The sequence below is a fragment of the Microcebus murinus genome, chromosome 6, assembly GCF_040939455.1.
Source record: "Microcebus murinus isolate Inina chromosome 6, M.murinus_Inina_mat1.0, whole genome shotgun sequence".
NCBI lineage: Eukaryota > Metazoa > Chordata > Mammalia > Primates > Cheirogaleidae > Microcebus > Microcebus murinus.
In genome coordinates this window covers 95,704,761-95,727,046 of record NC_134109.1, presented here as the reverse complement: position 1 = coordinate 95,727,046, position 22,286 = coordinate 95,704,761, and the positions used below count along the sequence as shown (strand labels likewise).

Genomic DNA, 22,286 nt, shown 5'->3' with positions numbered 1-22,286 from the left:
TCTCCCAGGACAAAGGAGTGTCCCTGCCTCCCCTGCTGGAACAGCCATTTGGTGTGTGTTTATGTATTGACTGTTATTGACACATGACTCAGTTTGCCCCGTCCTTATCTAGTGTCCTTCAGTGGACTGTGAGGTCCCCAAGTGCAGCCACCGATAGCACTCCCACCTGCCCCGCTCCCAGGGCGTGGCACGTAGCTGAACACGAGGGAGTCCTGCTACAGAAATGCCAAATGGAAGGAAGCCTGCAGTCCATGAAGTATTCACAGGCCATCCCTGGTGTTAAGTTGAAAAGCCCATAGGTAGACAAGGGCCAAGACTTCATCTATTCAAGGAAGGCATTGGGTGGGGGGGTGGAAAATCTTTCTCTGTTTGCTCTGCTCATTCTGCTACGTTTTATTTGAGGAAGACTTGGGAAATTGCAGCATTTTTTTTTTTTTTTTTTTTTTTTTTTTACTCTGGGGCAAAATAAACTATCCTAATACCTGTGTGTTTCTGCTTGCAGGGAAGCAAGGGTGCATACCGGTACCACTGGCAGAGCCACAATGTCAAGCACAGTGGCGTGGACGACATGGTGCTGCTCTCCAAGATCACAGAGAACTCCATCGTGGAGAACCTCAAGAAGAGATACATGGATGACTACATTTTTGTATCCTTTATTGGTTTCTTTGGACATTTGTAAGCAATTCAACAGTAAAACGTGGTTTTATTCCTGGTGTAAGAAGAGCCATCTGAAAGTCTGAACTGACACTGTGCTCACATCATTTTCACCGTTTCAGAAGGAGGTTTTGTCCTTTTGTGTCACTTGGTTCAGGCTGTGCAGAGGGCAAAGACGATGCTACGTTATTTTCCTGGCACTTCACAAAGTCAAGATGCAGCCAGGATTCACTTATTTTAATCTGTGGCATTGTCCCTTTGACGTGCCGTAGTCATGCACTTGGTGTCTGAAACCTCTGCTGGTCCTAGATAGAGAAAGTTCTGGTTTGCAAAGAGTTCTGTCGATAATGCATCCTAATTGCAAAGCAGAGATATTTAAGTCCAGACTTAAAAGGCTAAAAAAATGTTGCCCCATGCAAAAAGAAAAGAAAAAAGCAATTTTGCCAGTTTTTCTGCATTTTTATGTTTACTAAAGGAAACATGAGACTTCAGTGAACAAAAACTATTGAAGATGCCTGACATTCTTGAGTAGCTCTTTATGTTTCAATTTTGGCTTGCCAGATGCCATTTTTTATAGGGCTTTTAAAAATGCAGAATGGAAATTTGATTCAAATGTGTGTTGACTGCATTATAAACAGAGAACTGCGCTGTTTTGCTTAAGTTCCTGCAGGATTCAGGGGTTTTGTTTGATGCAACTATGTAAAGATAGAGTAGTGGAATTGTTGTGAGAGTTAGTCATAAGCATGCAAAGATCCGTGTCAAACCTGTAGAGCAGTACCAGAAAGTTTAACTTGGATGCTGATCATGACTTCTGAAGGCATGGTGTCATGGATGACCTATGAAAAATGGAGTCTTTGCTACTGGCGTAACAACAATTTTGGATTTGAACCCAGAAAGCTTGGGGAGGAATCGTTTTCTCATCAGTGGCTTTTTGGTTGTTGTTGTTAAAACACTGCTTGTCTATTAGTTAAAACCACCTAAACCAGCTGCCTTAATGCGATCACTGGTGTGTATGTGTGTTGGGGGGGGATCAACTTATCATCAGGTATTTATCTAGCAACACCTGGACCATTCGGATCAGCACTGTACTGTTTCTTACTTACTACAGAGGAATTTTGCCAAATATCTGCATAGTTAAACCTTTAAACTCCTGCTTTTAGGGGTTAACAAAGATATTTGGATTTGTTAGCTAGGTTGTAATAGCATCATTTAAAAAAATTTATTTTTAAATGGAAAATAATAGTTGTATTTGGTTGCGGAGTACAATGTGACATCTTCATACATGTATACATTTTGGAATGATAAACTCAAGCTAATGAGCATAGCCATCGCCTCACATGCTTGTGTGTGTGCGTGTGTGGTATAAACATTTAAAATCTACTGTCTTAGCAATTTTGAAATATTCATTATATTATTAGCTTACAATAGCATCTTGAGCAGGGGAGGCAACAACCTACAGCCTACAGACAAAAATCCTGCCTGCTGCCATGTTTGTAACTACAGTTTTATGAGAACACAGCCGTGCTCTTTTGTTTTCTCATTTGTCTGTGGCTGCTTTCATGCTACAGCAGTGGAGGCTAGTAGTTGCAATAGACTCTCTGACCTACACAGTCTCTAATGACTTTCTGGCCCTTTACAGAAAAAAATTTGCTGACTCTGCTGTAGATATGTGTGTAAGACTTCCTTTAATTTAATTACATGGAAGCAGTTGTGTTCAGTTGCAAGTTTTTATTTTATTTGGTCAAAAAATTCCAGCCTGAGCAAGAGCGAGACCCCCATTTCTGCTAAAAGTGGGAAAATTAGTTGGGCATCATGGCTGTGACCGTAGTGCCAGCTACTCGGGAGGCTGAGGCAGGAGGATCGCTTGAGCCCAGGAGTTTGAGGTTGCTGTGAGCTAGGCTGACGCCACTGTACTCTAGCATGGACAACAGAGCTACACTCTGTCTTTTAAAAAATAAAATAAAATAAAATATGCTTACTTTATCTGGGCTTATCACTGTCAAAAAATTTTCATCACTTTTATGTTCAAGCCCCATGGCATGTGGAAACTGGCAGATGATAGATTAGAAAGGGCTGGGTGGCGTAATGTGGATTTGGACTGCCTGGGTTCAAACCTTACTGTGAGTGGATTTGGTGACCTTAATTAAGTTCTGTGATCCCAATGCCTTGGTTTCCTCTTCTGTAAATTGACAGTGATAATAAAATCTCCCAATGAGACTATAATAGGGTGAAGTGAAATAATGAATACAGTAAGGATGCAATAAACATTAATTGTTATTACCCTATGCTAGGGCAGGGATATAAGTTCTTTTCATATTTCTGAGTTATTTTACAAAAATTCAACTGTAAAATTGCTTATTGGAAATTCAAATGCATTTTACCATAGAAACTTTTAAATGGAGGATTGAAAACCCATGAAAGTTTCTGTGTGAATATCTTAATGAAGAAAAAAAAAAGAAAAAAAAAAAAAGAAAACTCATGAAAGTCTAATTTCCACGGAATGTAATTGAATAGGTTATTTATTGGAATGTTCTTGGAATGTGGGCTAAACTTACTACATTATTTACTTAGAAATGTGGTTTTTGAAAAGCTGGGTTAAAAAAAAAAGTGATGTTAATAGTCAGTTCAGCCTCAACCCAGACAACCTCACTCCTCTCCCAAAAGAATTCTTAGCCCCTAAACACCAGAAGCTCCTTCAGGGCAAGGACTTGTCTTGTATATCTTCTTCAAAAAAACCAAAATTAAAAAAACGCTTTAAAGCAACACATGTTCATTTGACACGGCTTATAAAATGCCGTCAAGCAAAAAGGAGACCACTAAAATCACCTGGAATTCCAACACATGAGGTTAGTTCTTATTGATCTCTTGGTGTCTTTCAATTAAGCCACATACAGACATGCGTATATGTATGCTTTCTTGTTGTTGTTAATTTTAACAAAAATGGCATCATCCTGCATCATGTATTTCTTGGTTTCCTGCATGATTCTTGGCATGGTGCATTATATTAAGTATTCACTGAAAATATGTTGACTATTAAGATGTGCTTTTTGAGTTCAGACAACAGAATTTTTAAATGACTCACTCACACAGAGGGGGCTGATTATGTGCCTTTGAATTAATGCCTTTGAATCAATGGCTGACTAATCGTGTGTTCTACCAAGGAAGTGAGTTATTTGACCACTAATGACTTTATGTTTTAGAAATCTCGACCCACTACCCACTCAATATATGGGAAGCCCAGCATAAATGTGCTTTCTGTCATTAGCACAGAGTAGCTTTCAGTTTAGGGAAGCTTGATAGATGTTTGTGAAATCACACTTGGGATCTGGCTGCAAATCTTTTCCTCTGATAGTGATAAGGGCGTCCTTTACCACTTCATTGTTAAGGGACTTTAATGTTAAGGGAACATTATAATAGGGTAGCATTGTTGTAAATAAGAGTTGGGTTTTTTCTCTTCTATGTTTAATTGTTAAGGCAGGAAGAGACTTGATTTCACATTAAGTTATAAAATTACTCGGTTTATCTCCTCTAGATCTAATTCCTCCAGCTCATTGCCATGTATTCAAGGACAGCATTTGGAACAATCCATTGTTAATGCATTCAGGCTGAACGCACATTTCTTCTACATTAGAGGAAAAAAAAATACTTAGAAAATGCTGACATTGTTTATTAACAAAAACACCCATATTTTTGAGTTATTACTCCTAAGACAGGGAAAGTCTAATTTGCCATCCATTTGTTGTGAATGTTGCCGCACTTCTTACAATTACATTCTAAGATAGATGAGGAAAACATTGCAGCCTTCTCTCTTGGGCTTGGCCAGACGTCATTTCTAGCCACTTGGCTGGTAGACAGAGCTCCTGCGCAAAGCACTCCACGCTCATTTGGACCAACTTTCTCCAAACTTGTTTTTACTCAAAGACCACACTCCAGTGTGTTTGGCATTTTTAATCCTTGAATTAGGAGTTCAGACTTCCTTGCCAGACCGACTGGAATTCAAGGCAGGGTAGTTGGTCCTGGTAGGGTTGGCCCTTGGCGGCCAGTTCATGTGGCAGGGGCATCGGGCTGTAGTGAGACAAAGCCTCAAGTTCCAGCTCAAACATTCTCCACGAACGTGACTCTGGTCAGTTTGCCTCACCTCCCTGCACCGCCTCAGGAATAAATCCGGGGAAGTCGACTCAAGCCATGTGGGCAGTTTTGGGGAATCCACCCACTATTAAAATGTTTTTTTTTAAAAAAAGTTCAACTCTCTGCATTGCCAAATAAGGGACCATTAAAAACAAACAAGCAGACGTTTCACTACCATTATATTTTATAAAAGAAAGAATATTTGCTTCAGTGCATTTTATAAATGCAAAAATATATACAAAGGAAATAATCTAAGAATAAAGAAAGTTTCCTTTATATCGAATAAATTGAGCTTTACGAAATATTCAGTGCATTGTTTCTCTTCTCATTCTTGCCACAAGTCAATAAAAATTCATACATCCATAGACAAGCATTTTGGGAACCAATCAATTAAAGGTCTACTGGTCTCTTCTGTCTCTTATAGTCTATTGAATAAGATGGCATTTATTTTATTTTTTTCTGTTTCTTGGTATTATAGCTTCATATATCCATGCATTTTGAAAATAAAGACGCCTTCTCGGGCCGGGCGTGGTGGCTCACGCCTGTAATCCTAGCACTCTGGGAGGCCGAGGCGGGCGGATTGCTTGAGGTCAGGAGTTCGAAACCACCCTGAGCAAGAGCGAGACCCCGTCTCTACTATAAATAGAAAGAAATTAATTGGCCAACTAATATATATAGAAAAAATTAGCTGGGTATGGTGGCACATGCCTGTAGTCCCAGCTACTCCGGAGGCTGAGGCAGGAGGATCGCTTGAGCCCAGGAGTTTGAGGTTGCTGTGAGCTAGGCTGACACCATGGTACTCACCCTAGCCTGGGCAACAAAGCAAGACTCTGTCTCAAAAAAAAAAAAAAAAAAGAAAGACACCTTTGCTGCCAAACCTTATGTGGGAAGATACAGTGATCTGAACAGCTTTTCCCAAAGCACACCTGAATGCAAGTAGTCGGGAAGGGGAATGGACATTATAGGAATTATCTGGAGTTCCCAGCCCAGCGGGAGACCTGAGCTCGCAGGGAAATAGCTGAGGTCTTTGCAGACCCAGCTGGGTGGAAAAGGCTAAAATTATTTGGATAATTATTAGGCCAAACTCTCACCTGAAATAACTAAAATTTGTTTTTTTCCTTTTAAGCTCAATTAAATGCTCTTGTCCCAATTCTTCTGATTTAGCTAAGTTTGTAGCTACTTAGCACAGAAACAGGGCACATTACCCATTTTAAACCAAACTTTATTTTTCAGAAATCCTCCTAGATAGTATTGCCCTTGCGAATGCTACCGGGAAATTTAAGGGGCAGCTACACATTTCCCTGTTCATTCCAACCTGAGTCATTGGGTTCAGGATTGGCCTAGAATAGTCAGTCCCAAGGAGGTTTTGTTTCGTTTTGTTTTTTTCTCTGAATGTCTCCTGAACCAGGCCCTTACTACAATTTATATAATCTGCTTAGTGAAGAACCAAGACTTTACAAGATATGTCTTTATATATCAGATTAACAGTTTAATTAGTGTTTGGTTACACTAGGAGCTCATATGTAACTAAATTTATATTTTTGGGGTAACCATGGGATTAGTGGGGAGGTGGTACCTGTGGCTCATGTCCTCAGGGAAGCCCTTTATTCTCTGCGTGCAGTAATCAGTTTATCTAGGGCAAGGTGGCATTAACAGCATTCCCTTACCACGAAGGGAAGGAGTAACCTACTGAATGGAGGAGCTTATTTGCCCAGGTTTGCTTTTACCAGGGGATGATTTAGACATAGACTAGACATCTTCCTCTTCTGAAATGGGGGTGGTTCTTGCAGTGCTATATTTCTAAAAAATTAGGTTTACCATAAGAATCATTATTTTGTTTAGCATGAGAATCAGAACGAGAGACCAACCTCATTCATTCAGTTTTCATTAGCTCCTTGCCTTGTGGAAAGGATACTAAAACATCCAACTAAAAGGAGATAGATTTTTGAGAACACAAAGCATCACAGATTCTAAGTTAGAAAAGACCATGGAGCTATCTAATCCAACCCCAACTCTACCCTGCATTGAATCTTTGCACTGCCAATTTAGGGTTGCTAGATAAAATTCAGGACTCCCAGTTAAATTTGAATTTCAGATAAGCAATAAATAACTTATAACTGTGTCCCATATATTGCTGGGGACCATACTTATTTGGGACATACTTATACTAAAATATTCTTTATTGTTTATATGACCTTCAAATTTAGCTAGGTATGCTGTATTTTTATTGGCTAAATCTGGCAACTGTGCCAATAATAATAAGAAGAAAATTAACAACAACAACAGCACCTGCTTATCTTTGAAAGACATAGCTTGTTGATTAAGAGTAAGGACTCTGGGGGCCAGGCATGGTGGCTCAGGTCTATAATCTGAGCACTTTGAGAAGGCAATGCTTGCTTGAGGCCAGGAGGCCTTGCTTGAGGCTGGGAGTTGGAGACCAGCCTGGGCAACATACCGAGACCCCATCTCTACAAAAAAATTTAAAAATTAGCTGGGTGTGGTGGTGTCCACCTGGAGTTCTAGCTACTGGGGAGGTTGAGGCAGAAAAATCACTTGAGCCCAGGAATTTGTGGTTACAATGAGCTATGATGAAGCCACTGCACTCCAGCCTGGGTGACAAGGCAAGAGCCTGTCTCTTTAACAAAAAAAGAGTGTGGACTCCATCTGGGTTTGAATCATAGCTCCGCCATTTACTAGCTTGTGACTTTGAGCAAGTTTTTAAATTTCTATATGCCTCAGTTTCCTTGTATATGTTGAGTATGCCTAATTTGAAAATTCAAAATCTGAAATGTGAGGACAGGCGCAGTGGCTCACGCCTGTAATCCTAGCACTTTGGGAGGCCGAGGCAGGCGGATTGTTGAGGTCAGGAGTTCGAAACCAGCCTGAGCAAGAGCGAGACCCCGTCTCTACTATAAATAGCAAGAAATTAATTGGCCAACTAATATATATAGAAAAAAAAATTAGCTGGGCATGGTGGCGCATGCCTGTAGTCCCAGCTTCTCGGGAGGCTGAGGCAGGAGGATTACTTGAGCCCAGGAGTTTGAGGTTGCTGTGAGCTAGGCTGATGCCACAGCACTCACTCTAGCCTGGGCAACAAAGCGAGACTCTGTCTCAAAAATAAACAAACAAACAAACAAAAAATCTGAAATGTGCCAAAATCCAAAACTCTTTGAGTGCCGACATGACGCTCAAAAGAAAATGTTCATTGGAGCATTTCAGATTTTGGAGTTTTGGATGAGGGATGCTGACCTGGTAAATGTAATGCAAATATTCCAAAATCTGGGGGGGAAAAAGTGCAAAATCCTAAAAACTTCTGGTCCTAAGCATTTCAGATAAGGAATACTCAACCTATAGTAGCCTATAGTAGAATAGGATTACTAATAGTAATAGGATTGCTGTTGGGTGCTTAGATTAGTGCCATGTACATGTGCATGAGTTCGATTAGCCTTATCACCCCTTATAGATTCTTGGCTACAGCATCACGGACATTTCTAATCTGCTTACGACTGCACTAGTACATTGATCTGTCCTGAATTTTATCTCAAAAAGGTGGGCCAGTAATCTCTCACTGGCTTTGTCTGACTCTGGCGATTGGAAATATGTTTTCCAGTCTCCAAGCTCCTGGCCCTTTTTCTATACACTTTAGTTTCATCGGCGTTTTCCCTTAGTGCTATGGACTGCCCCTACACCAGAGCTGGTACATCCAGTGTGCTCTTAAAACCACCTCATCTTCTCTACTGTTCAACCCCTTCAAGTCAGATGTTTCTGGTCAGTGACAAAGGAAGCGAAATATAATCGCAATCAAGTCATTCTGCATGCTCGCTCACCTTTGTGTACAAAAAAAGTTTTTTTTTTTGAGACAGGGTCTCACTCTGTTGCCTGGGCTAAGGCACAGTGGCATCAACCTAGCTCACAGCACCCTCAAACTCCTGGGCTCGAATGATCCTCCTGTCTCAGCCTCCTGAGTAGCTGTGCCACCATACCCAGCTAAACTCTTTCTATTTTTAGTAGAGACGAGGTCTCACTCTTGCTCAGGCTGGTCTTGAACTCCTGAGCTCAAGCGATCCTCCCACTTCGGCCTCCCAGAGGGCTAGGATTTACAGGTGTGAGCCACCGCGCCCGGCCTGTGTACAAATATTATTTTTTAAAAAACTGATCCATGCCACATTCATTTGCGTACAAGAATAAAAACAATAATGTTGTATCTAATCAAAACTAAGAGGCCACACTTGAAACATGGGTCACGATTTCAGAGATGTTAACATGTGACAAAACATGCATCTTAGAGGATATGAATTAAGGAAATAGCGTCTACTATATGCCAGACACTGTGCTAAGTATTTTATATTGATTATTTCATTTAGTTCTCATAGCCTGGCTATCAAATAGGTCCTATTTATCTCCATCATCCATTAACCATGGCTTAGAGATGTGACTTGCCCAAGGTCAGAGTGGAACTGAGCTTGGGGAACCAGGCAATCCAACTGGACGCCCTGGGCTGCTCTTTTTTAACACATAGACCATAATATGTAAATACGTAAATGTCCCCCTCGGGGAGGAATCTCAATAGTTTTAAGTCTTCAACTATTTAAGACTATTTATTTATAAATACCTTGTTATTTAACTACTTGTAAAATTTCTGAACGCATTGAAATCAGTGATTAAAAAAAAAAAAAATTTGAGTGTGTATTTTTATTTTTGTTGTAGTTTTGACGGTTTTTTCCTCTGTGAGAGCAAGGAGTTTTATCTATCCTGTTTACTTTGTTCACTGCAGTATCCCAAGCATCTAAAACAGTTCTGGGCATGTTGTAAGCACCCAAGTCAAATTAGTTGATTGTTGAATGAATAAATGGAAGTATTTTTTTATAATAACACTTCATTTATTTCGCCACATTAAAATGTGTTGTGTATAACTTTTAAGGCCTTGCATAGACACATCCTCTTGGAGAGGCCCTCCTGGATTCCACAAACAGAAATAATACTATCTCCCCCTAAACCCCATCCATGTGGGTTTGTGGTTTTCTTCTCTGAAAGTATCTTATTGATACTACCAAAGTCCGCTAAGTTTCTGTTCGGTTCGTCCTATATCCCTCTACTTGTTAAATGAGCAAACAAGTAAGTTTTTAGTCTACCTAAAAGATATGGAATTTCCAAGGGAAAAATGCATGTCATTTGAGGAGAGAAATGATAACAGCTCTTTTCATTCCTTGCCATTTTTGCTTTGCTTTGTTTTTCTCCCTGCCGTACCTGTTACCGATCTTGAAAGAAGGTGCTTTAATTCACTTAAAATAATGATTTCTTTTCGTGGCATCTTGGTAGTTAAATTCATTATTTCTCCTGAGGGAGGAACAAAGCCCGAGCTGGTTGGATAATTGCTTGCGTCTCTATTTGTAATCTTTTAGAAAACGAGTACACGAGCTTTCTGCTTGGACGGTTGTTATGAATTCTTGATAGCATCTGGTTACTTAATTTGAAAAATACACAGCTGTGAAGATGAATGATGGCCCTTAACTGAGTTTAAATTCAGACATCTATAGGATCTGTATTAATCTCAGTCAACCCTTTCAAGCAGATGCCCTATTTTGGGGAAAAGGAAATTGAAATGTACCAGGGAGCGGTAAGTTATGTGTCATGTAAATGACTGTTGTGTTTGGGGTTTTTATGACGCGTGTATAGTTTTTCTTGAAGTTAGCAGTACATTTGCATTTTCTTATTATGAATTATTAATTGAGGAAGCTCAAGTAAATGACATTGTTTGCTTTTTAATGGTGTGCCACTCTTTAGAAGGCAGTTCAAGAAAACATAGGACTAGCTAGTATCTGAGCCTTTTTTATACACAAAATTAGTTAAATGGCATGTAGGACCTACAGCTTGGGGGAATCTTCCTGCTTCCAAAAATCTAAGGAATAAAAAAATCAGTCCTGGGTGAAAAATAATAGGGCGATGGCAACCCTTCTTTAGAATCAGAACCTTAGTTAAGCTGTGGCTGTGGCTTGAATATAAAAAAAAAAATGAATCTTTTATTACTTCACCTAATAATCTGACCCTGGTCCCTATTCAGTCTCAGTTCCACAGCCATTTCAGTTGTGTAATAAAAATGGAAACTGCAATCATCATTAATGTGTTTTATTCCGTGGTTCATCCCTTCCCCACGCCTCCCTCCCCATCTCCGCGTCTTTTTCCTTTCCTCTTCCTCCCCTCTTTGCTTTGCTGCAGAAGCACAAGAGCGTCCATTAATCCTGACCCCTAGAAAACAAACAAAGGGGAGCCCACACAGATTCATCAGTTGAAGTGGAAAGCAAGTTGCCCGGCGCAAGAGCCCACCCCATTGTTGCCAGATGAATGGTGCTGGTGGCGGGAGCCGAAGGAGGCTGCCACGCGAAAGACCTTTGATAATGCAGCCTTTATGGGAGCCCAGCACAAGGGGACACTGTCAGCAGGGGCCGGGCCCTGCCCTGGTGTCCTGCTCGGCGAGGCCCAGGGGCAGCGGGCGCAGAGCCTGCTGGGAGTCCTCAGTAGATGGAAGAAGGGCTGTGCATGCCTGTTTCTTTCCAGTCTTCTGAAAAGGGTTGCTGCGTACATGTCCCTTGTAGGCCATTCATCTTTTGAAGAGGTTTTCTTTAAAGGAATATCATGGAATTTTTAAAAAAGATGTTTATTTTTCCTGCTGAAGGTAACAACAGAGTATTGTAAAACTGGCATTTGCTGAGTGCCGTGTACTGTGCTGCACTTGCAATAATCATAACACAGCCCTGGATGCTGGCTGTGTCTTACTCTCTGCGTCTCCATTTCACAGATAAGGAAACTGAGGCTCAGAGAGGTGAAGTACTAGAATCTTACTGCGTGGTGGGGTGGGGAGTTGAGATCAGTTCTTAATGCCGTTCGGGGTCTCAGGGAAGGGAAGGATGAGGGAGAGGAAATGCCTACTCTGTGGTTCTCACGGGCAGCTGAGCCCACAGATGGGAAACCAATTTGGAAAATGTAGAATGATACGCAGAGGTCAAGTATAACTTAGTCTAGCAGCTCTGAAGCCTTGCTGGACAATGACTAGCCCACACCTTCCCCTCTATTGCCCGTGACTTTCTCTCCACTCCATTTCCTTCCGTTTTCTATCCTCTTTTCTTTCTTATAATCCTCTACTTTCCTGTTTTCAAAGAGGCGTTAAAAATAATCCCGAAAAAGCAATCTGGGCTAGAAGAAGCCCATCTAAGACTATATCCTGAGGTCCCATCCATGCATCCCCTTCTGATTGTAAGGCGAAGGCAGAGATAACATGTTCTTTTGGTTCCTACATAGAGTTCCCGGGAATAGGCTCCAGCCCTCGCTGGACAATTGTCTTTGTGAGCCTCCTGCCCACAACGTGGGGAGAGCACTGAGCATTGGATATACCAATGCTCGATGTGTGTGCAGGCATCACGGCCCCTTCTCTCTAGCCCTGGGCCACTTATATTAACTTTCTGAGCGTGGCCATCAGTGGCAACTTCTTAACTGGGCCCCCTTTTTTATGGTAAATCATTGCATAATAAGGTTCAACGATAGGTAAGTAAATCATGCTTTCCCTTTGCGTACTACTCTACCTTTTCAAATTACTCTCCCATCCGTCTTCTCGGTTACCTTGTGGGATTGGCAGCCCTGGGCATTATCATCCCCCACCCTTAGAGATGGGGACCACTGAAGGGAAAGACAACGTCTACATGTCTTCTCCCTCTGGATCTGGTGTCTTTTTCAGTCTTTTAGGTTTGATCACCTTCAATCTAAGGCGTGCTCTTTCTCCAGCTATACACCCCATGAAATATTTTTCTTTTTAGTAATTTTTGAGGTTGTAGTGAAGATGGGTACCAGGAAACTGAAATACAGGGCTGGAGCTAGCCTGAGAATTTGTTAAGCATGGAAAACTTACTGGGTTTTATATCTGTGTACAGCCAAGGTATCTAATGAGATTAAATCACAAACCCAGGAGCATGTCTTGGTGTAGTAGGATTTTCTTTTTTCCCTCAATAGAGAGGAAAAAACTGCCTAAAATAGTTTATTCCTTTAAAAAACCGTGCCTCCTATCCTATTCTTATGGAAAATTTTAAGTTTTTCTCCTCCTTAATGAGTAAGTCTCACTTAATTTCCCCCTAAGGTCCTAGAATCTGCAACTTGCCTCTTAAAAAAAATTACATAGGAATTTGTTAATAGAATCCCAGGAGAAGTCAGATCCAGGTGTTCGGTAGGCCTCTCTGAAGACCCGCTGCCCAAGTGTCTTCTGCATCGTCCAGAAATGGAATGTGCTCTGCAGAGGCGTGTTTGGGTGGAAGGGTGCGGTGTCAGAGTGGGTGATGACCAGAAGGCTGAATCACGCTTATGCCTACGGAACAGTCCTTCCAAATTCCATCTTAATTTTCCTTAGGGTGTAACTCTTCACAACCTAGGAAATTTTATAAATTCTTGTATTATGCAACCTTTAAGATGTAATTATAGGCGTTGCAACTATAATGCATAGTGGTGGATTCATTTCCAAGGCCAAGAAAAAAATTTAATGTGGTGTTCTGTCTGACCGTGGGTTTTGTTTTTTTGTTTTTTTGCTGTTCTAGGCACAGTATGAAAACCCACCGCATATCTATGCCCTTGCGGATAACATGTATAGAAACATGATCATCGACAGAGAGAACCAGTGCGTCATCATCAGGTATGAGAAAGATCCTTATCAGCGGGCCCGGGGGAGGTGAGACCGTGGAGCTTTGTCAAGAAGCAGTGGCTTCCCAACAGCTACTGATGTCACGGGCTGGTTAATGTGTCTGAGTAAAAAGCAGGCTGGCTGCCATATCCTGGTGTATCTTATAACTCCATACCATAGAACTCCATATCATAAAAGTCTGGAGCTTCCATGGGGTTACTGTGTATGCCTCTATTGCTTTAAAGCATTATGGTTTTAGGGCACGTGGGGCCAGCCAGACCTTTGTCTTACCGTCAAGGTGAAGCTTTGCCACCTTGAGCCCTCAATGAAAATCATAAACCATCTCCCATGTGATTGTATGGTGGCTTTACTCTGAACTCGAGATCCTGTGGGTCACAAGTAAAAGAAGCATGTTTCACTGTTTTGTCAGCTGGAGTCCTTTTCTCCAGGTACTTGTTTTTTCCTTCCCTAATAACTTAGTAGTTCATGTTTGAATTTTTTTTTTTTTTTTTTTTTACTCTACTTTGTCATTTGCATTGAATTTTTGAGGACGTTACTGGTAAATGCCAGCATTCGGTTTCCATATCTACATTTCATAATCTCTCTAACCTGGCCTGGCTCTGAGTCTGGGTTGGGTTTAAGTGCTTTTAAAATTCTGTTTACTAGGCCGGGCGTGGTGGCTCACGCCTGTAATCCTAGCACTCTGGGAGGCCGAGGCGGGCGGATTGCTTGAGGTCAGGAGTTTGAAACCAGCCTGAGCAAGATCGAGACCCCGTCTCTACTATAAATAGCAAGAAATGAATTGGCCAACTAATATATAGAGAAAAAATTAGCCGAGCATGGTGGCGCATGCCTGTAGTCCCAGCTACTTGGGAGGCTGAGGCAGGAGGATCACTTGAGCCCAGGAGTTTGAGGTTGCTGTGAGCTAGGTTGATGCCACGGCACTCACTCTAGCCTGGGCAACAAAGCGAGCCTCTGTCTCAAAAAAAAAAAAAAAAAAAATTCTGTTTACTATTGTGAGCATTTTCAAATATGTAGAAAGTATAAGCATCCATAGTCTCATCACTTAGAACCTGACAGTTAACATTTTGTCGTATATATTTATGTTTGTCTTTTTTAGTTAATTTTTTTCATCCGAAGCTATTTTGGCAAAGTCTTTTATTATGGATATTTACAAACAACACAAAATTAGAAAGAATAGTATAATACGTCCCTGTGTGTATATCATCCATTATGTACCGTTATCAATATATGGCCAACCCTGTTTTAATTGGTCCTTCCTTCCTGTCCCACTTGATCATTTAAAGCAAATCCTAGATAGCAAATTCCTTTGTCAATAATTAGTATGTAACTCTGAAAGATTTTTATCACACCATAAAAATGAGTAATTCTTTTATGTCTTCTAATATTATCAGTATTTCAGTTCCCTGGCTATCTTATAATTTCTTTTTTGTAGTTGGTTTGTTTTTATTTAGGATCCAAACAAGGCCCACACACTGCACCTGGCTGCTCTGTCTCCTAAGTCTCTTAATTGTTAACAATTCTCCCTTCCTTTTTTGGTTTTCTTGGCGTTTATTTGTTAAAGGAAAATGTTGTTTGTCCTGCGGATCTTTCTACAGTCTGGCGTTGGCTGATTATATCCTGTTAAGTTGCTTGAGTATTCTGCTGTCCCTTGTATTTTCTGTGTATTGGTAGTTAGATCTAAACGCTTGATCAGGTTCAGATTCAGTTTTTGATAGAAACACTTCCCTTGTGGTGCTGTGCACTTAATGCCTATTGGTCTTTTTTTGTGTGTTCAGATTCTCAGTGAAGCCATTATAAATTCTCATGTCACAGCCATTGTTGAATTCTTTTCTATTCTCTTATTCCTTCTGCATGTATTAGTTGGAGTTCTTTTAATTTTGTCACCTTAAAATACCAACTATATGGGAAAATTAGACAAAATGCTTGATTCATTGCCTTTACTTACCAGTTTTCCCAAAGCAAGATGTGATTGCCCAAGTAAGGTAGTGTGTTTTTGTTTTTAGTTTCACTCCAAACTAATGGATTGTAAATATTTTACCTGTTTAACTACATTGCAGTTATACATTTTGGGGCTAAAATGATCCTACTGTTGACCAGTGACAATCCTTTGTCTTGGCCATTATGTCTTTTGACATCACTCCAGTTGTCTCTCACAGTTACCATTCCAGGCCCATCCTGTACATTTTCTGTGCAAAATCTGGAATTTGCTGTTTCTCCAAGGGGCACTGATTCATTGTAATGGGAAATGGTACTTAGAGACCACTAATCTGGGCACTGAGAGTGCTCTCTGCCTTGTATTGTCAATGCTCCTAGTTCTTTTGAAAGGACAAAGCCAAGGAATGTAAATTTTTTAAGAGAAAAATGAAATGAGTATATACTGATGTTTCCAGTTCATTTTTAAGATTGCAGGATTTCTATTTCTTTGATTTTTATTTTATATCCCATTTTTCTTACTGCTGACAATCTTAATTCCTGATGACATTAACACAATTATATGCTTTACATTGTGTGTGTATTTTGTAGGTGGATAGATAAAGCAAATAAGTAATTTTGTTAATGCTTTAAAATAATATCAATATTATTAGTGGCAATACTGAATTCATTTTAAAATTTCTTTGCTGCTCTTTTTGTCCAAATACCCGATATTTACAATAAAAAATATTGAGTTTCAAAAGTCACTTAAAATAATCCTTTTCTGGCTAGGCATAGTGGCTCACACCTCTAATCCTAGCACTCTGGGAGGTCAAGGCAAGAGGATTTCTTTTCTTTCTTTCTTTCTTTCTTTCTTTCTTTCTTTCTTTCTTTCTTTCTTTCTTTCCTTCTTTCTTTTCTTTTCTTTTCTTTTCTTTTCTTTTCAGCAAGTAGGATTTCTTGAGCTCAGAAGTTCAAGGCCAGCCTGAGCAAGAATGAAACTCTGTCTCTATAAAATAATAACAATAATAATAATAAAAGAAAAAAACTGTAAAGAAAATAATAATCTTTTTCTGTGTCTTTAATGTGTCAACCTGACCTATAGTTAAGTTCATTTATTTCATTTTGTATTTTAGTGGTTTAAAATTTTTTAATTTAATTTTGTTTTATAATTGTGTAAAATGTTTACATGCTTACAAACTCAACACTCTAAAAACAAAAATGCTTAAGCATTTCAACATATAGATCTCAGGTATTTCAAGGTAATTATAGACTTCATGATATTTTACCCCTAAATACTTCCACATCCATCTCAGAAAAAATAAAAACATTTTTCTCACTTAGCCCCAGGACAATGATCACAACTAAAGAATTATTATTTTTTCTTTTTTTTTTTTTTGTTTTGCTTTTATTTTTGCTCCAGTCACTGACTCAGAACAACTGAAGAATTAATAGTAATTTTTCAATATCAACTAACAACCAGCAGTCCATACTCAAATTTCTCTTAATTGTTACACATACTTCCTTTCCTGCCATTTTATGCAAATCAAGGAGCATTGGTTGCATTTGGTTATGAATCTTAAATTTATTTTTGTCCTACCACAGTTCCACTACTACCATCATTTTTTTCCCCCATGACATTGACTTTTTGAAATGACCAAACCAGTTTTCCTACAGATACCTTTTAGATTTGTTTAACTGTTCCCTCATGGTCTTATTATACTTATTCCTTCAACTGGATTTTCCATAGATTGAAAGTTAGATCTAATTACTTGATTAGATGCAAGTTAAATTTAGCAGGGAGGAATACCTGGGTAATGATGAATTGGGGTGCTTAATAGGAAATGTTTTTGTTTGGCACCAAGTGGAGGCCATTGGGAATTGCTTTCCTAACTGGAATGTAATGACAGTCCAGGATGACCTTTCTGCTGAAGTCCCTTTCCCTTTCTCCTTCCTGACTTCCCCCGCCTGGGTCTGTATCAAGATGAGAAGGACGAGGATGGTCTTGTTCTATGAGCTTCACCAGCCTGGAAGCTGCCTCGGTCTTACCCTACCCACGTCTCCCCCACTCTCGGGTCTCCCTCCACCTGTCACTGCAGGACACACGTGTACTTCCAGGACCCTCCTTTCCAGCTGTTCAGGTGGCAAAGACTGCAAGGACCTGCTGCCAGGGATTTCTGTTGGTGGTGCTCTGCTCTCATCTAGGAAGTGGTAGAACAGGGAGCTGCCTCCTCTTCAGCTACCTGGAGTCAGGCCACACTGCAGGTTAAGGGCACCGTCCTCCCCAAGCTGTCCTCACTGCAGACACTAGCTGCACGTTCAGGGCTCCCCAGGCCACCCTTACAGCTTCAGGGCTTCCCACTGCACCCTCAGGTTCCATAATTCACTGGAGTGACTCACAAAAGCCAGCAAAGCCCTGCACTGAGCATTCCAGTTTTATTATAGCAAAAGGATGCAAGTCAGAACTGGACAAAGAGACACATAGGGCAAGATCTGGGAGGGTCCAAAGGTGGAGCTTCCGCTTGTCCTCTCCCTGTGGAGTCATAGGTTATGTAACCTTCTACCAGCTGTGACGTGTGATGGTACTCACAGAGTACTGCCAACCGGGACGCTCACCTGAGCCTCTGGCGTCCACAGTTTGGACTGGGGCTTGGTCACCTACTGCCTGCACGCCTCGCCTTCAGACTCCAGCTGCTCTGAAAGGTCTGGACTAATGCCTTTCGTTTCCAGCTCCTTTGGAGGTCAGAACTGCTAAGGTGTGTTTCGAATCACCCAAAATAAATCACATTGTTAGACCCTCCTGTGGCCAAAGCCCCCGGGCAAACAAAGACACTGCCATTGGGCAGGACATTGCAAGGGCATAGATATTATCTCCTAGTCACCTAGATCCAACCTGTCTTGGGTTAACTCTTGGGTTAACCCTTGGGTTAACTTGGGTTAACTCTTTTCCTGCACAGGAGCTGTGGTTCTTCTGCTTTGGGAAAGTAAAACGGAAATCTCTGGCATGCCCTGGTTCACTCTCCCCTGCTCTCTGGCCCTGGGCAGCACACCTCCCAGCTCTGGGCCCTGACCTTCACACCTGTGAGTGAGCCGACAGACCAGATGACCTCTGAGGCCATCCTGGCTCTAAAACTTTCTTCCAAATAATGCTAGAGAGGAGAGAAAACAGTGCAATACCTGACACTGGAGGGGCCGGGTGCTCCCTCCGCTACGGTTGTGTCGAACGGTGCATTCCTGAATGCATTTGTGGACAGAAAGCAAAGAAAACCCATTTTCTTGGGGGCTGGAAGAAAAGCTTGCTTCTTGGGATTCTGGTATAGCTGGAAAGACTAGGAATTTTTTAGTATCGTTTAATTAGGAAATGAAAAATTAATGATGACTTAATTTCTGTGGCGTGCTTTTAGACTTCCACCTCCTAATTTTCTTGGTGTGACTTGGTCTAAATGACTCTGTAGATGGCATGAAGATGCAGCCCATAAAGGCAGCATTTCCAGCTTCCTCCCAATCTTACTCATGTTTCCTAATGCGGTGGATACAGTGGCAGGATGGACCAGCACCTGCCTGTTTCTAGACTTGAAATCAATGTAACAAATTGAATTTACAAAGAAAGGAGATGGGCTGCTCTCTGAAGCAGAGACAGCATGTATTGACACTTGGTCCTGAGTTCTGCACGTCTACAAACTTGACTTGTCCACACAGTTGGAGTTCAGCTGCCTCAAGTAGATGGACTCTTGCTAACCAGACTCACAGTTGAGTATGAATCTTAACCCGCAGTTCATTGTTTTGTGGGGAGAAGCCTGCCCCTGGGCAGCTGATATTTGCCCTGGAACACCGTCCCCGAGGGGAGCCAGGTTACTACCAGTAGAGGGCTGAGTAGAGGGTTGCATTCAGGGCGAGGGGATGATCACATTGGCTAATGTCACCAGATCCTAGCACTTGCTTCTATCTGGAGACATGAACCGAGGATGTTGCCGTACTCCTCCGAGTAGCCTTTTTACTTGGAGAAAACCCACCATTTCTACTGATTATTTTCCTGCCCTGACTCCATGGAGGTCAACCTCCTTTTCATTAGCTTACGCTTTCTCCTGCCAACCCCTGCCATCCATTTGGTTAACTTCTAGTCAGGACTAAACACTCAGGATTGGCCTTGGATATTTCCCGAGTCTTCCTCCACAGCCCACCGGCAGACAGATCTGGAGAGTGGCTTCCATAGATGCTAATTTCACCCGCCATACCTTGTGTTCACTCATGTAACTTTCAAGGGATAAGTATTTCCAGTTCCCGAGAATCCTGAGACACTTGGTGGTGCCGAGGCAAAGACCAGAGTGGAGACTCAGCCAAGTCTTAGAGGCACTCTGATTTCTTTCCTTTAACCTTTGCAACTGCAAAAATTAGGGATTCTAAGTCTGAAATGCCTTTTGAAGCAGGTAGGTTAGAATTCTTAGCCCCAATAGTAACAACTAAGCTAGCAACTAACAGCTAGTTTAGTGGCTATGCGGATGGATGTCTAGGACCCACCTCCAGAGATTCTGTTTCAACTGATTCGTGGTAGGCCCAGAGCATTGTCTCTTTTTCTCAAGCCCTCCAAGTTATCCTAGTTGAGAACCAAGGTCCAGGCTCTTGAAATCCTGATACCAGGTCACCTCTTGCCTTCAGTTAGCACCATTAGTCCAGGCAAGATATACTTACCGAGTGCCTGCCCTCTGCTGGGTGCTTTTCGCATAGGTTATCTCTTTTAACCACCACGCTGGTTGTCAGTACTTATTGTTTCTTGAAGTTTCATCCAGAAAATGAGGCTTAAGAGAATTGCAAGACCCTAAATCTAGTAAATGGCAGAGACTCTATTTGAACTTAACGTTGTCTCATTTCTAACCTTATACACTTGCTCTGTACCCTACCAACGAGTGACTCTTCTCTGTTCTCAAATTCCCTACATTTTGATGGAGATGTAACAACTGCCGTATACCATGAGACGGGGGTCCAGGAGGTTTAGTTATCCTGGACGTGATTGAGCTCCCAGGGTAAAAGTACCCCCCTACCTTCCCATAAAAAAAAAGCAGGTGCTTTCTTTTTTAAACCTAACTCTTTGCATGTTGTTGGCTGTGATGCTGTCTGCATACCCAGGAGGTTGACGATTGTATCTGTCATCAGCTGGAAGACAGTTGACACACACACTGAGTGAACAAAAGAACACAACTTTACTGACACATTAACCTCGATTTCTTACTGAGAGATGAAGATGTGTTTATATAGCAAATAGACATACCCGGGCCATTTCTGTACCTTTCCTGACTTTTTTATCCTATTGGATATGTATATGTGGGGCAAGAACTCAGTCTTCCACTTCTTTTCATGTCTCCTTATGGCCTGTGGCTATATCATAGCCACATAGCATCTGTGCAAGAGTGTAGGGCTGGTTGAGTTGGGGAGATGAGATAGGTTGGGTGGCAGGCCCCTCTTTGATCTGCAGATAAACCTGTAGATCTTGGTGTTGTCTTGTGGCTCTTTGAGCAGGGACATCATGCCACCACAGGCTGGTTCACAAAGATGAGTCCGTTGGTAGAAAAGAGATGAGATCTTAAGGAATACAGAAATCTAGTGCAGCAATGAGGGCCTAGCTTGTTTTGGAAAGGGAAGAAGGAAACTGATGTGTGACTTTCAATAAGCCTGTGGAAGAATAAAGGAATGGGCAATTGAATGAGGGCTCCGGGCAGTGCCAACGGAAAAATACAATAGTTATAGCTACATTAGTGTATTAAAAATGATGATGAGGCCTGGCGCGGTGGCTCACGCCTGTAATCCTAGCACTCTTGGTGGCTAAGGCGGGAGGATTGCTCAAGGTCAGGAGTTCGAAACCAGCCTGAGCAAGAGTGAGACCCCATCTCTATTATAAATAGAAAGAAATTAATTGGCCAACTAAAAATATATAGAAAAAATTAGCTGGGCATGGTGGTGCATGCCTGTGGTCCTAGCTACTCAGGAGGCTGAGACAGAAGGATCGCTTGAGCCCCCAGGAGTTTGAGGTTGCTGTGAACTAGGCTGACACCATGGCACTCTAGCCCAGGTAACACAGTGAGACTCTGTCTCAAAAAAAAAAAAAAAAAAAAATGACGATGAGCACCTGAAGGTTTGGTAGACATCATGAGCCCAATGAATGAGCAACACACCTCTGCTTAGCTCATTAGCCCGTTCTCCAAAATCCAGAATTTCGATTTGTCCTTTAGAACCTCATATGTGGTACCTTTGGATATCAGAGACATCTATACAAATCTATTAATAAAATAATTGTGGTCTGGTAAAAGGGGAAGAAGAATCAGCAGGCTTTTCTCTTATTCTCTGCATCACCAGACAAGATCTTGGCAGTGTGGCCAGAGGCATTTCTGAAGCCCTTGCCAGCTGACCTCCATGGAGAATTACTGGGCCTTGGAGAATATTTATGTGGCACTTTTATTGCTGCCATCGAAAGTGAATTCCTTCCTGGACACGGTGCCTCATGCCTATAATTCCAGCACTTTGGAAGGCAGAGGCAGGAGGATAGCTTGAGGCCAGGAGTGTGTCCAGCCTGGGCAACACAGTCTCCACAAAACAAACAAACAAACAAATAAATAAGCAAGCCAGCAAGCCAGGTGTGGTGACACCTGTAGTCCCAGCTACTTGGGACGCTGAGGCAGGAGGATCGCTTGAGCCCAGGAAGGCATTTAAGGCTGCGGTGAGCTGTGATGGCACCACTGCACGCCAGCCTGGAAACAGAGCAAGACCCTGTTTCTGGGGTGGGGCAGGGAGTAGGGAGAAAAGGTGAACTCCTCTCGCTTTTGTCCCCCATCGGCTCTTGCCACCTTAACTTTAAAAAAAAAAAATTGTGATGTCCATTTGAGTCACAGTTAGTGCAGTTTCTAATTTTTTAATATGA

General features: G+C 41.6%; 1 protein-coding gene across 1 annotated transcript in view; it reads left to right on the top strand.

The window, feature by feature from the left end:
• Nucleotides 1-22,286, top strand: part of MYO1E (myosin IE) — a 205,251-nt gene that overhangs the window by 80,969 nt on the left and 101,996 nt on the right. Inside the window, exons 2-4 of the mRNA XM_076004428.1 lie at nucleotides 503-646; nucleotides 10,310-10,399; nucleotides 13,359-13,453. Coding sequence (XP_075860543.1) covers nucleotides 503-646; nucleotides 10,310-10,399; nucleotides 13,359-13,453 — 329 coding nt within the window. The remainder of the gene's footprint in view (nucleotides 1-502; nucleotides 647-10,309; nucleotides 10,400-13,358; nucleotides 13,454-22,286) is intronic.